We start from the raw sequence: 15384 nt of genomic DNA on the forward strand, positions 1-15384 counted from the left end.
CCCCTGTGCTAACTCACTGATTTTCATCTAAAAACTATTGCTTCAAAGTAATCATTGATTTTTTATTTTTTAATATATTTTCATTGAGATTTTTTAAGAAGATAAAAGCAATACAAATTTTAGAAAAGAAAAAAGATAAAAAGAAGAATATTGAATAGGTTAGGAAATAGATAAAGAAATAGAAGAGAAGACATAGCATTTGCACCTTTTGACAGTTGTTATAAATGCATTTATATTTTATACTGTCTCTCTAAAGTTACATCTTAATTTCCTTCTTCCATAAGTTATCCTTTCTAATCATTTAACCCATAAATCACAAGTTCATGTTTTTTTTCCTTTTTCAGCAAGAAATCCATAAAGGGTTTCCACTCACTAATTAATGTAATAGTTGAACTTTCTGATTTAATTTTGCCATCTCTGCTAGTCTATCATCTTCACCAACCATTCCAATTGTAGGTAGATCAGAGTTTCCATTTTTGAACATATAGTAGTCTTGTAGCAGTGGTCATACTGTATATAAAAATAGTCTTATGTGGTTCTTTTCTATTGTCTGTCCATTAATTCCAACAAGATATGTTCTGGCTTCAGTTGACTATTACTCTTTAAAATTCATTTAAGAACCACCTTGTTTATCAACATAAATTCTGGTCCCAGTTGTAGATGTAAGTTGAGGACTACCTGTAATGTCTTAATCCATACTGTAGCTTCTTTCATGATACCAAGGAGCAGGTATCATGGATGTGAATACAGAGGCTATCAAAGGTTAACCTAAGGGCTTTTCCCCATGAACTGCTTTGTCCAGCATAGTATTTTAGTGAAATCCATTCCCATGAGGCAACCACAGTTTCTCAGCCTTCTCTGGCAACCGCAGGTATAAACGTAGCAAAGATATCCCTGCTGTTTGGCCTCTGATCAGAAAGTGCTTTGCATTGTCAGTTGGAAATGACATATCAAGAGTGGTCCTTGCTGAAGGGCAGGCCTTTAAGGAGTTTTCGTTGCCAACCTTGCGACTTGGAAGGAATACTGTACAAATTTGGTAGCTTGAGCAATATAAAATAGGTTGGGGAAAGGCAGACAAAGCCACTGATAAGCATTCAGAAAACAGATGAATGTAGAATAGCAAGTTGCCCATGTTGGCCACTGCTGTCCAAAGGTAGGACTTCCCAGATCTCTCTTGCAAGGTTGATTTCTATTGCTAAGTGAGAATTAGATACGTTCTAATTGTCATGTGTATGTTTATGCACTCACATTTACTTTTCTGCTTTTGTATGTGTGGTTGCCCCCCCCTTTTTTTCTTACAAGGGGAAGCATTTTAAGAAGCTGTGTCCCAAATGTTGCACAGGTGGTACACAGAGGCAGTCAAGTGGCATACAGCCACTCTTGCCAACTGCAACAACATGGCAGCTATCATCTCTTCCTGATAGCTGCCATGTTGTTGCATTTGGTAAGAGTGGCTGCATGCCACTTGACTGCCTCTGTGTACCACCCGTTGAGAAGTATAGTTCTAATACTCTTGGAAGTCTGGAATTTATTTATCCACTTTCATTTGTTCAGAATTAAAGAAATGTGTAACCTTCTAGAGGCCTCATTTAGAACTCAAGAGATTTGTGTGCAAATTCTCTTTAGTAATTAATTTTACTGTTTTGAGTTTGGAGGCAGTACATCCATCTTTCTTCCATTGCTCCTGCTAATTAGCCTTTTTATCACAGTTTTGGTTTTGGACCAAAGTGTCTCTCTCCCTCTCATGTGATTGATTAAGTACTCCCACTAGACTTTAAAGTACATTTTAAGATTTGCAGGTCTTGTCCCTGAAGATTATGTTTGCAATCCACCAAGTACTGCCTCTGCAGATACTTCATTTATTTCAATGAGATTTGTTTTAAACAGAGGCTGCTCTGTGCAAAGGACAGGTGGGGGGAAGAAAAGGAGAAAGTGCAGTCCTAGCAGAAGTGCTATATTACTCAGGTCCTAATACCTTTTAGACCTAATAAAATAAGTTGCATAAAAGGAGCTAGATCAAGGCCTTAATCAAAATATCCTGCAGGAGGTACCAATTTAGTAGTGATATTTTTCAGTTTAGTTTCTACAGTTGTTTGTCCAAACCAGTGCACACTTAGGTATATTTAAACCTCTTAATTCAAATGGAATTAGAAACACATAATTTTGCATAGAACCCATCAGGTCCATCATTTCATTTCAATATTTATTGGGGGCTTTCATCGTTTTCTTTTTCTTCATCTTTTCTTTGCAATTTGATCGTCAACGCTTTGTCAGTTCTCTCTCTGTCATCCTTGCCTTCTCTGCCCTGCTTGTTCTGTCCTCTTTCATTCTTTACATGTCTTCCTTGATTTATTTTTCTTCTGGGTTACTTCTGTTTCTCATTTGCTTTCTTTTTATTATGCCACCCACTACATTGCTGGTAATGAAAAGAATGCCAGAGAGTTCATTCTTCCAGAACAGCTAACACTTCTTTTTTAGGTAAGAATATTTTAGTTTTGATCTGTGGAATCACTTAGCTGTTTTGTCTGTCTGCCTATTTTTGCATGCTGCAATTTTAGGGTAAATAGAAAAAAGAAGTGTTTGCAATCTTTTCTTCTTGTTGTCATTTGCACTTCTAACGTTACAAATAACATTGTTTGTGCTATTTCTTGGAAATGTCCAAGATTTCAAACCATACCTTCCCACTGGCTATATGCTTGAGAGGCCATGGCAAAGCCAAAACCTCATTTCTGTTACTTTCTTTGTAGACATGCACATGCCACAATCCTAGACACACATTGACTGTCTGGGTTCAACCGAAGTGCTGACAAGAACCGAAAGCTAGTGAGCAGGCAGATGATAGGCAGCCAGTCATTCCTTCTGGAGATGCAGAATTGCATAAAATATCCTCACCCGTGGATTGGGGGGGGGGGGGAGAAAGCCATTTTTTGCAGTCTTCTGCAGGTTCTCTTACCTCATTGGAAGCTGCCTGAATCTCTCTCCTCTGACTTGTAATTTTGTTGGGGTAGGGATATTAATAAATCTCCTGTGATGCCTAGGACTTTAAATCCACACACTTCTTATATTCCACACATTAGGAAGAGAATATTGTAGGGAAAATAGCAGAAGCCCCCCTCTCATCGCCACAACATTCTTAGGACCTAGATTCTATGTAAGAAATATAGCCTTAAAGTCAAAACTTTAAACATTTTTTAAGCTTTAAACTTCAAGAGACCCTCTTAATATATATTTTTGGAAGCACTGACAAAGGCTGACATAATGTTTTAAAAGCCAGCTGTTTTTTCATTACGCCTCATTGTCAGGGTGAACCTAACATACTACATGAAATATAGAGCTGATTATTTACAATAGTCGTCTTTTGTGTATTTTGCAATGTAATTAATCATGCTAAACTAATTTGATTTTAAATATGGAAGTGATTTGTAGATTTTCTCCGTTATCTGTTGCTTTGTGTTGTTTATCTCGGCATTGCACAAGGGGCATAGTTCTAACCAGCCTTTGTTTTATGTGTGCATCTGTTTGTTTAGGCAAAGCTTATGGTTGTGTCTCCAACTTTAATATACTTTGCGGGCATACAGAATAAAACAGCACAAAACCTTTGTTGTTTATTGTACGGTCTTTGTAGTTTCTGTAGAGCAGCCTGTTGACTAAAGCTATGCATCTTCCTGGCAGTATAATTATGATCTCATCCAGAGGCAGACAGTGTGGGAGGGTGGTTGACTTGTATATGCATCCAGGTCATGTGACAAGAAATGAAGTTTTCCCCCTTTCCCCCTTAAATATCTCAATATTTGGCCAAATAGGGGTATTCACTAACTCTCTTTTGAGAAAGGCAGACCTCTTCTGCTAGGCCTGAAATACACAATAATACAACTAACTTGATGTTATCACTTACATGTTTTTAACGTTCTGGCAGATCCAGAAGCGCTTTGGTGAGAAGGGAGCAAGTTGGGGGAATGAGGAGATTGGGGGGTGCTCAGATCAACAGCTTCCAGCAGTTGTAACAGTTGTCAGTTAAGTTGCCTACCTCTATTGTTATGTTGAAAATAATACAATATTATATTCTTTATTAGTATTTTTCCTATTGCTAGCATCATGCTATCTTGATAACTTACTTTCAGCAGAGGCAAATAGCATATTATATTTCTTAAATGATAAGGGAGTATTAATAATGAAAACATGGTAGCTTTTTTAGAGATGTTAGCTCATCTTGTCAGTGATCAGTGTCTGAAGGACTTAGGGCATATTTGGCTCTATCACTTTGGGCTGATTGTTTTGTATCTGTGGAATGAATTTTGGGATGGTTGCTCTTTTCTTTCTTCTCTGTGTCTCTGCATTATGTTCTGGCTCCATTTGATTATTCCCATCAGGTGAACCACCTCTTCAGGTTCTCACTCATTTAAGGAGTTGTTTAATAGGTTAGGCTAGAATCACCATCTCTTGTCTTAAAATAATTTGTATCCTAGTCTATATGTTTTTTTAATTACTGATTTTATATTTCTTATTTATGTTAACCTATGGAGGAGGAGCTCGGATTTAAGTTACTATAACTATTGCTGTGAAAAAGTGATGCTAATTCTAAGTGATTTTAGCAAGACATATTTGGGAAAAAAAAATACTGCAAGTAACTTCTTTGTAAAATGTTATAAGTTGTACTTCTTAAAAAGTACAAAATGGAATTTTAAAACATCCTAACAAAATAAAATGACTAACTTACTTTGTAACTTTCAGTTTTATGTGTTGCAAAATTGGAACATGACCTGATGTAAACTTCTGTAGATAAGCGCCAGCTGCACAGTAATGTTTCTTGAAGTTGTACAAGTTCAAAAGATAAATATATGAAATGTCAGATACTGACACCAGATAAATACTGTAAAAGTGCCTTAAATACCGGTACTTTGAAGATCTATAGAAAATAAGGGTTTTTTTTAAAAAAAGATATTGAGCTGAGTCTTCTCAGCACTTACTTAGAGGAATGTTGCTGGAACAGTGACTGCTTAATAACTAAAGATTTTCCCTAGCTATGGCAGGAAAGCTTGATTTTGTAGGTTTCGTTCTTCTGTTGAAAAAGTAACAATCTCAGCAAGAGATCTGTCTTCTGCTTTAAACAGCTGTTTGTTAGGAGATAAAACTTCCTCAAGCATGCAGCCTTACCTGTGGAGTTTTCTGTGTCTGGTTGAATACCCTGTCTTAGGCTGTCCTTCTCCCAACCATGTGGCTTGTAGATAAGCTATGCTCAAATTCCCCTAATGGTCATGCTGGCTAAGCAACTATAGAAGATGAACTCAAAAGCCTCTGGTGGCTACCTAGAGTTGTGAAGGGCTATTTTAGAAGGTAATTAGAAACAGAGATATAGATTGCAATTCCATCTTCTGATTTTTCTCTCAGATTGCAACCAAGATAATGGAGGTGCCTAAATCCTTACTCAGTTTGCAGTTTTTCTTTGTGCGAACAGTTTTGCTTACCATGGTCTTATATTACTTTGTTTTAAAAACCTTCTTTGCCTGAGCCCATCTCTGAAGCATATATGAAAGATTTTTATGTGTGCATATGCTTCACCTACTAATAAAATCAGAATTTATATGTTAATCTATTCCAGGTTTTCATGCATCTCGAAGCCATCTCCTTATCTCGAAGATAGGGAATACTCCCAGCAAGCTTATAGCCTTTATATCTTTGAAACTTGATTAAATAGAGTTAATACAAAGATGGCTACAAAATATTTGTATTAAGAAGCAATATTATATTTAATTTTGTATTTATAGACTGCTCAATTAATCTGGGTTTATACACTCAAATTGATTGTAAGGAGTGTGCCCCAGAAGAATTCTTTACCAGCTACAGAAGTCTTGGCAATTTTTTAATTGAAGCATTCATGAGAAACGATAGAACAAAGCAATGTAATTAATAGAGTAGTTGAAAGACATTCCTAACTGGTAACAGTGTCATTATTTCTAAGACTTTTCTGGGAGACTTGGTGTCTTGTTATTTTCATGTCTTTTTTGGAATAGCTTTTATATGCAAGCTAATATTGAATAATTCAACATTTAATATTGAATAAATAGCCTGTCTATCTGTTTCTTAGTTAAGTTTGGTTTCTTTTTATTGCATTATATATTTACTATCTATATTATATCAAAAAGAATATCTTTAAAGGAGAATTAATTAAGAGCTTCTGAACAACTAAGAAAAAGCAAAATCATAACATTGTTTAGGAGAATGGTACAAATTCAAGCACTACTTTTTATTAGGCCTTAATTAACATAAATCTTTTTCCAGTGGTGTGTTAAAGCAACCACATCTTTACAAGCTTTGTGGGAAAAAGTCCCCAGTTATTAGCATGAACATTTACACTCGCTGATCAGTGAGTTTCAGCTGAGCTTGCCAATGAAGTGATTATATGCACATTTTGCTTATTTTTATCTTGCCTTCATTAATTTTTTTATAAATAACTCAAGAATGTGAACATACCTAATATTCCTTCCTTGTCCTGTTTTCCACACAACAACTCTGTGGGGTGGATTGGGCTGAGAGAGAATGATTGGCCCAAATCAAATCAAAATCACCCAGCTGGATTTCATGCCTAAGACACAACTAGAATTTCTGGTCTCTCAGTTTCTAGCTTGATGCCTTCACCAGTAGATCAAACTGGCACATGCCTGTGGAGGCAGCTGCAACCACTTTTGAAACAACTATGGAGCAAGGATGTAGCTACAGGAATACTTTAGAAGGAAACGCTTCATTCACACTAAAGTGTTTTGTGAATAATCTCTGTGGAATGATTTATGCAGCCCTATAACCTCTGTGAAATCATCATATCAAATTCTGCCTAATATAGGCAGGTATGACTTATAGTGGCCATCATTTTGTTTAGGCTAAAGATCTACTGTGAGGAGCCAACATTTAAAAGAAAAAATCTTAAATAGGAGGGTAGAGACACAGCATAATTCAATGCAAATTTTTTTGTTACCAAAATTATACAATCTTCTCCAGTAATTGATATTTAAAGCCTGAAGGACCAGCAAAATATAAACTGATGTGGGGGACAAGCATAATTATCAAAAGCCATAAAAATGTTAATGGCCATAGTCTAAATGCACATAAGTGGTACAGACTATATACACAAGAGAATTGAGAATTTATTGTGAGGTCCTTTTTCATATGTATTTGCTTGGGCAAACTTGGCCCTAAGAATAAAAACACGTGGTCTGTGGAGGAACTTAGTTGAGATCAGGGAGAGAAAGTAATGAGAGGTGATTCAGCCATTGAGTATGCAATCATAAATAGGGCTAGATGTCAAAGCAAAACAAAACAAAACACCAACAATATTTGATGGATATTCTGAAGCCAACAAAAATAGATATGGTGGTCTTTCATAGCAATTCCAGTTAATTGCTTGGAGGTTTTAAAATGGAATCTCCATTCATTTGATCTGGACTTTAACATATACATATTTATGTACAGTAGACCTTGCAATGCTTCAATACCACCTCAAGAAAGCACTTTGTAATATGCAGGGCCACACATGCAGCTTCTTGTCTGCAGCAGTTTAGTAGGCTGAGCTTTTTCCGTAGTAGAATCATCCAGCTTCCTTCTGTAGAGCTGATATGCAGTTCCGGGAAAAGTCATGGCTGCTTCAAGAGATTTTGGACAGGTACCACATTCATGATCCTGTGCATCTGGAATATGCTTCACAACCCCAGGATAAAGCTGTAACAAATGGGATTTGTTCTTTGTTGGTGTTTTATTCTATTTATTGACAAAAAAATAAACAGGATGGTGGCAAGGGTGGAGATGGGGTTTCCAAAGGAAGAGGGAATGAAATGTCCAAGTTGTTTTTGGTAGAAATTGATCCAGGAGTCACAAGAATTCAAATGTCTTTCATTGTATGCAATTTTGGGGGGTAAGACTTTTTATGATGTTCTGTGTGGAAGTAATGTTTTGTTGAGGCTTTATTTGCTTACAGTATCTAAAGTTTGTCCAGCTACAATGTCTTTTTTTTTTTAAACCTCGTAGGATGTCACATGTGCTCCACTTTGAGGATAAAACCAGAAAAGTAAAAGATGCAAATGTACAAGATGAAGACACATTTGAAATTTATGATCCTCGTAACCCTGTTAATAAGAGGAGAAGGGAGGAAAGCAAAAAGATTCTGAGAGAAAAAAAGTCGAGGAGATGAAATGAGTGGTAAAACTCACCAGATCCAGTTTGGAAAAGTACATCGTGAACATTCTGTCTCTGCAGAGGTTGGTGTCCCAAAATATATCACTTACAAGGTGTGAAAAGGAATCTGGGGTCTAATTTGGAAGCAGTGCTATCGCCTCTGTTTTGTGAATTCTGATGTAAAATAAGCAGGTCTTCTCAGCAAAGTCCTTGGAGTCTATTTTTAGTCATTATTGTTAATAAATAGTTCATTTTCCATACTCTGTTCCATTTTTTATGTATTTGCATAGAGGATTTTATATTTATAATCTTCTCAGAACACTGAAAACTTTTTCCAGAATGTAGAACAAAAGGATTTGGCATTACTGAAAAATAATGTTATCACTCCTGGTAACAGACTCAGACATTTAGTGCTGGTAGAATTGGAGAGAAGCAGCAGAGAGTATTAGCATGCTCAAGAAAATCCCAAGGTTGGAGAATAGTAGCAACAACTAAAACCGTCATGGAAGTAATAGATGACAAAAAAAAACAAAAACCAGGACAATAAAAGATCGGGCATGCTCTTTTATCAGAACTGTACTTTGAAAGAAGAGTAGGAGAGAGAGTATAGAATGGCCTGTGCTAATAGAAGAGAATATTTTGAGAACAGTTGAACTGTGAGGCCCTTGGTGCTCTCTTGGTTTTACAGATATTTCATGATGTTCACTGTGCACTGATGATAATTGGATAATAAAGATCTGCAAGTAAATAACCAACTCAGAGAATACCAAGGACCCTACAGAATGACTAGTTCTAATTGCAGCAACTTGCAAGGCTCTTGCAACTCATTCTGTAATTGCAAGTCCATTTCTGATGCATAACGTAATCTGTGGTACAATGTGTGAAAAGGTTCACAATCTTGATTTACAACTGTCGTCTCATATATTTGCAATCCGTTGTTTACCATTTGATCTTAATCACTTTGTAAGCAAGCTTCCTCAATAATAAATGTATATTCTAAAATGCATGTGTGCAGACTTATTCTTGAAAAGAATCTCACCGTGTCTTCCTTATTTAAACTGCAATCTGTGATATTGTTAGCAATTCGACTTTAACTTCAGAACTATTTGTATGCCTTGAAATGAACACACTTTTCATTAGAACAAAATTAAAGTGTGACAAAGTTAATAATCTGGAAGCAAAGGGCTAAGAATGAATGGGGACATACAAAGATTCAGCAGTATTCTGTATTGCTGCTTCATATATATTCCCTTCATTTGGTGAGCATTGCCATAATTAAAATAATGACCAGCAATCCAATCAATCTGCTGCATAACACAAGTCAAAGGAAGGCTGAGCAATCAATTTATTATCTCTCCACATACACTTGTTTATGTGTTTTACACAGAAATAGGAAGGAACAATTTGGACATTTTTAAACTACACAAAATGTACCTTTTTAATGAAATAAAATACACATTTTTTAATATATACTGTATGTTGACATATATATGTATAGGTTGACATATCTGATCTGAAAACAGTTGCAACAATGATGTGCCCCCACATCAAAATATAACTATGTTCAAGTATCTGTGTGAACCTACATAGGGCTAAAGTGCAGATCAAATAGAACCTCAAGCATTCACAGAATGAAAGATTTTTCATCTTTTAGCTCTTCTTTCTAACTCTGTTGTGGCACTTAAATTACAATTGAACAACTGGATTTTTGGCTTACTATTTAGTTACAGTAGTAATTATAGAGCAGGGGTATCAAACTCGCAACGTCACGTGACATGTCACGACGCATCGCAATGGGGTGGACGCAGTTTCACCATGATGCATCCAGCCTGCTGGCCGGCAGTTTAACACCCCTGTTATAGAGTGTGAGATGGGAGATATTGCCCTGGGTCTTTTAACTCTGTATCTTCAGCACTCAGAAGAAGGCACCCTTCACATACCTTTGACCAGAATTACTTCACCTTTTATGGGTTAAGAAGAGGTTACAGACCTAATGATTTCCATACAAATTAAATATAGAGTCCTTTATTAAATTCCGTTTTAAAGATGCTAAGAAATTCAACTTGCCTAATAATAATTATTTATTGAATTATTAAGATTCTAAGCACATTTCATCAGAACACTTCCAGTGAAAAATGTGGGTGCTCTTGAGTAGTTTCTGATTATTTTAAATGGAGACTTCCTCTGTTCTCAGTATAACTTAAAATAAATGAAGTCCAGGAGTAAGTAGTACTACTTTAATGGATGAAGCAACCAAGGTCATTTTAAAAGCCCAATTGCAACAGTGCTGATGTTGTTTTTAGAATGAGTTCAATAAGGTATAGTAACCTTATCAAGCTATGATAACTAAGTTTCTCGATAGGGTCTGACGTGTCACAAACATAAAACTGTCTCATCATGTTAATATGGCCCAAGTGGCATGAGTTAGTTTAGTGCTGAATATTGTTAAAATATGCTATATAATCTCTCTAAGATAACACACCAAAAGAATGGAGGTGTGAAGAGAGTCCTTGTAAGAGGTTGTCATTGTCCCCAGCTTACATGTGAGGGTACAGAGGAGTTAACAGGCGATATGTTCTTAAATTGTCATTCACAATAAGACAAACTCATGTTTCTAATTTGCCATTAAGTTGCTGTTACAACTGACTTTCTTAAAAGCAGCTTTTCATCTACCACTCCATATTAATGTATAGTTAAATTATTCTTGTAAATGAAAATAGAGCACCACTATTTATATAAAAAAACCAATATCAGATTATTCTGTTCTACGGAGGGATACTTCTTAATATCCTGGCTCTAAATGTTTTTACTTAAAGATTAACTTCATTGATATTCTTCCAAATTATAGATAGAAGTACTACTGTAAGGTTACCATGACTTCCTTGGCTAGCAATTAGGCAGACAAGGCCATTTTAGTCACTCGATAGTGAGATGGGTGGCGTATAATTTTAATAAAAATATTTTTGTATAAAATTTTAGGTCATAGCCACACAGATCTATCTCTTTCTGGATATCACTAATGGGTTGACGGGGCTGAAAGTCTAGAAGATTTATCCACAAGATGTAATAAATACTGTAACTGATGTCATTGTTGCATGAGAACGAACAATTCTGATGCATTAGCTGGATCAATTCTGAGTTTTGTAGCTTGTTTTTTTTATCAGAAACCAAAGATCCACCAACAGAGCCAAGTGCAAAAAAGGCATACTTAGGATTAAAGAATTAAGTTTCTTGCAATCATATTTCCAGTACAGAAATGTGCAGAATCTGAATTGAAATAATCTCACTCAAGAGTCCCCCACTTCTTATTTTCAATTATATATTTAATTTTAGAAAGAGATTTCCACTTTTGGTTGCTACTGGAAACTTTCAGAAATCTAATATATTCTAAATATTAACATCCTTTGAGTGAGGAAAGGTAAGTCCATGACAGCTTACTTTAAAGGCAAATATACCCATAAAGTATTTAATCCTTAGCTGACATGCACAGCCTGTCTTAAAATCTATAAAAAAATCTTTTACAAAGCAACCACACTTACCAGAAGGACATCCAGGATATATATTTTCTTTAGGTTTTTAAAAATCATTTCCCCATTTCTAAGAATCAAACTTTTAATGCCAGTACATATATTGGTATTTCAAATAGAACCAGGTTCATCTGAAAGATTATTAAGATTGAACTCTCTGTCTCTCTCTCTCTCTCTCCCTTACGTAAGGGACACAGTTTGTATGGTGAGGTATCATTTGAGGAGCAAGGCTGATTTTTTTTTTATCCCAGTTTTTTTCACAGCCAAGGTCTCCACAATGAAGATGTCTAGGCTGAGGCTAAACACTATCTGTTGAGAATTCTGTACTTATATCTGTAAGGTTATTTTTCAACTAGAATATTATGTTTATTTCACTAGCTTGCTTTCTAGTCACAGGTGCAATCCAATAGAAAGTCCTCCTGCACTCCATAACATAACCAAGTGCACAGGTATAGTATAAGGGGTACCTTCCTCAATAGTAGTAACTGTGAGAGGGATCTCGGAGTCCTAGTGGACAATCACTTAAATATGAGCCAGCAGTGTACTGCAGCTGCCAAAAAGGCCAACACAGTGCTAGGCTGCATTAACAGAGGGATAGAATCAAGATCACGTGAAGTGTTAATACCACTTTACAATGCCTTGGTAAGGCCACACTTGGAATACTGCATCCAGTTTTGGTCACCGCGATGTAAAAAAGATGTTGAGACTCTAGAAAGAGTACAGAGAAGAGCAACAAAGATGATTAGGGGACTGGAGGCTAAAGCATATAAAGAACGGCTGCTGGAATTGGGCATGTCTAGTTTAATGAAGAGAAGGACGAGGGGGGACATGATAGCAGTATTCCAATATCTCAGGGGCTGCCACAAAGAAGAGGGAGTCAAGCTATTTTCCAAGGTGCCTCAAGGCAAGACAAGAGCAACGGGTGGAAACTAATCAAGGAGAGAAGCAACCTAGAACTAAGGAGAAACTTCCTGACAGTTAGAACAATTAACCAGTGGAACAACCTGCCTCCAGAAGCGGTGAATGCTCCAACACTGGAGGCTTTTAAGAAGAGACTGGACAGCCATTTGTCCGAAATGGTACAGGGTTTCCTGCCTGAGCAGGGGGTTGGACTAGATGACCTCCAAGGTCCCTTCCAACTTTACTATTATTATTATTATTATTATTATTATTATTATTATTATTATTATTATTATTATTATTATTATTATTATTATTATTATTATTATTATTATTATTATTATTATTATTATTATGTATCTACAAGGATCTCAGTGACTTTAGTGGAACCTGTACAAGTGAAACTCCTGCCAGAAGTTCTCAGTGTCTTTTTTTCCCCCATCCTAATTCAACTGCAACTTCTTACCAGATTGGGCTTCTTAACTACCCATTCAGATGGATCAACCTGTCTCATTAAGTGTCATCAATTACCTATTCAGTTGGAATTATGCTACATTAGTTATTCTTTAATATCACAAAGTGAATTGTGTGCTTTTCAGGTTTTATTTCGCAAAGCATGCAACAGCTACTTAATATCTTACTTCTTTACCAAGAATGCTCAACTCAATTGTGCTCAAATGCCAGATTTTATTGTCAACAAAATGATTGTTAAATTGTATAATCACAGTTGAAAATGACTCTTTGGGGGTTTTTTTTCAAGGTAACCCTCTGTTTTATGCAAAGATCCCAATTATAACACCTTCCTAAAACATGAACACATTTTGAATCCCTCCAATGAGCTTAGTTAATTAGTTGAACTATCCTAAGTTTTACTGTTACGATTTTTTCTATAGTTCGACTCTAATTTATTTTCTTTTAATTTAAATCAGACCATGGCTTGCTTTGGGGGGATGATGGAGAACATCTAAAGAGTGAAGGATGAGCATTTACTGCCCAAAGAAAGTCTGCCTATAAGCTCACTACTTACATTACATTCAGAAAGTATTCAGACCCCCTTCACTTTTGTCAACTTTGTTATGCTGCAGCCTGATTCTACAGTTGTTGAAATTCATTTTTTTCTCATTAATGACAAAGTGAAAACAGAATTTTTGAAATGTCTGTAAATTTATTTTTTAAAAACCCTGAAATATCACATTGGCATAAGTATTCAGACCCTTTGCAACAACACTTGAAGGTGCCTCCCATTTCTCTTGATTGTTGCTGGCATATTTCTACGTCTTGAAAGAAATCCACCTGTGGTAAATTAAATTGACTGGACATGATTTGGAAAGGTACACACCTCGCTATAGAAGGCCTCACAGCTGACAATGCATACTGAGCAGAGCAAAAGCCACGAGGTCAAAGGAACTTGTCTGCAGAGCTCAGAGACAGGATTATTGCAAGCCACAGATCTGGGGAAAGCCACAATAAAATTTCTGCTGCACTGAAGATTCTGTTTTCACTTTGTCATTATGGGATACTGAGTGTAGATTAATGAGAAAAAAATGAATTTTATCAACTGTAGAATCAATTAGGCTGCAGCATAACAAAATTGACAAAAGTGAAGTGGGTCGGAATACTTTCTGAATGCATTGTATCCTCTCAGATCTTTTTCTATAAAAATCAAACGTAGGTTTGGCCTTTACAATTCTTGCTCATAGTCACTTACTGCACACATTTTTATTTTCCAGTCAGAATCAGCATTTTCCCCAACTTCTATCTTCTTTGGCCCACTGCTGGCCAAGGGACTGGACATTTTGGCCTGCTCTTAGAGTCCAGGGCCCAGTGGTGCCTGACTATGCTTTCTCGTTGTGTATAGCAATAACACTTAGACTTATATACCACTTCACAATGCTTTACAGCCCTCTCTAATTATTGGCACACTGCCCCCAATAATCTGGGTCCTCATTTTACCGACCTTGGAAGGATAGAATTTTTCCAAAAATTGAACATAGCAGGATTAGATTTGGTATGGTGAGCCAAGCTGACAAAAGGAAGGTTGGGTTTAAAATGAGCTAGTTTTGGCTTTGGTCTATAAAGAAAAGCTTTTCCCCAACCCCCCTAACAGGCAGGAGCTCAGTGATACTGAATGTTCCATTCCAAATTCCACCTCCTGTCATTTGACCCCAGACAGATTGTATGGGGCCTACACATGCACACACAAACCAATGAAATACAGAAGTATACCTAGACAGCATGTAGACACATTTCTGATTTTGGTAAGTGTTGATGATACTCTTGTCAAATGATTTCTTTTGCTGTTTTATAAAGAATATGGAAATTAGAAGAACCATTTTACTTTAATGCTGCCTGCCTCCACCTCCCTCCCTTATCTTTTGTCAGATAGTCTTTGTAATCCTGCTTACCATCTGTAGGTAAAGAAGGAATCCATTCTTCTCCTTGTTTCTGAATGGTAAATAAACTCTGGCACTGCAAATTATTATTATTTTATTATTATTAATTTAATTTGTACCCCGCCCTTCTCCTCATGGGACTCAGGGCGGCTAACAGCCTCATAAAAACCACAATACAATTACAATGACATCTATATTAAAGCCGAATTAAAAGGAAATATTTAAGAAGGCCGATTATTAAAAATTATCCTTAAAATACCCTTAAAAAACCCCACTAAAAAATCCCTAGGCCAGACCCGCTTGTTGAAAAAGCCATGTCTTTAGGGCGCGGCGGAAGGAGGGGAGATCCGGGATCACCCGGATCTCTGGGGGTAGTTCGTTCCAGAGGGTGGGGGCTCCCA

General features: G+C 36.4%; 1 protein-coding gene across 1 annotated transcript in view; it reads left to right on the top strand.

Moving 5' to 3' along the window:
• CWC27 (CWC27 spliceosome associated cyclophilin) overlaps positions 1 to 9167 on the top strand; it is a 108570-nt gene extending 99403 nt beyond the window's left edge. The window contains exon 14 of the mRNA XM_015812661.1: positions 8017 to 9167. Within this exon, the coding sequence (XP_015668147.1) occupies positions 8017 to 8179 (163 nt within the window). The 3' untranslated portion in view covers positions 8180 to 9167. The remainder of the gene's footprint in view (positions 1 to 8016) is intronic.
• Positions 9168 to 15384: the final 6217 nt, after the last annotated feature.

The sequence above is a fragment of the Protobothrops mucrosquamatus genome, unplaced genomic scaffold (assembly GCF_001527695.2).
Source record: "Protobothrops mucrosquamatus isolate PMUCROS unplaced genomic scaffold, P.Mucros_1.0 scaffold104, whole genome shotgun sequence".
Taxonomy (NCBI): Eukaryota; Metazoa; Chordata; class Lepidosauria; order Squamata; family Viperidae; genus Protobothrops; species Protobothrops mucrosquamatus.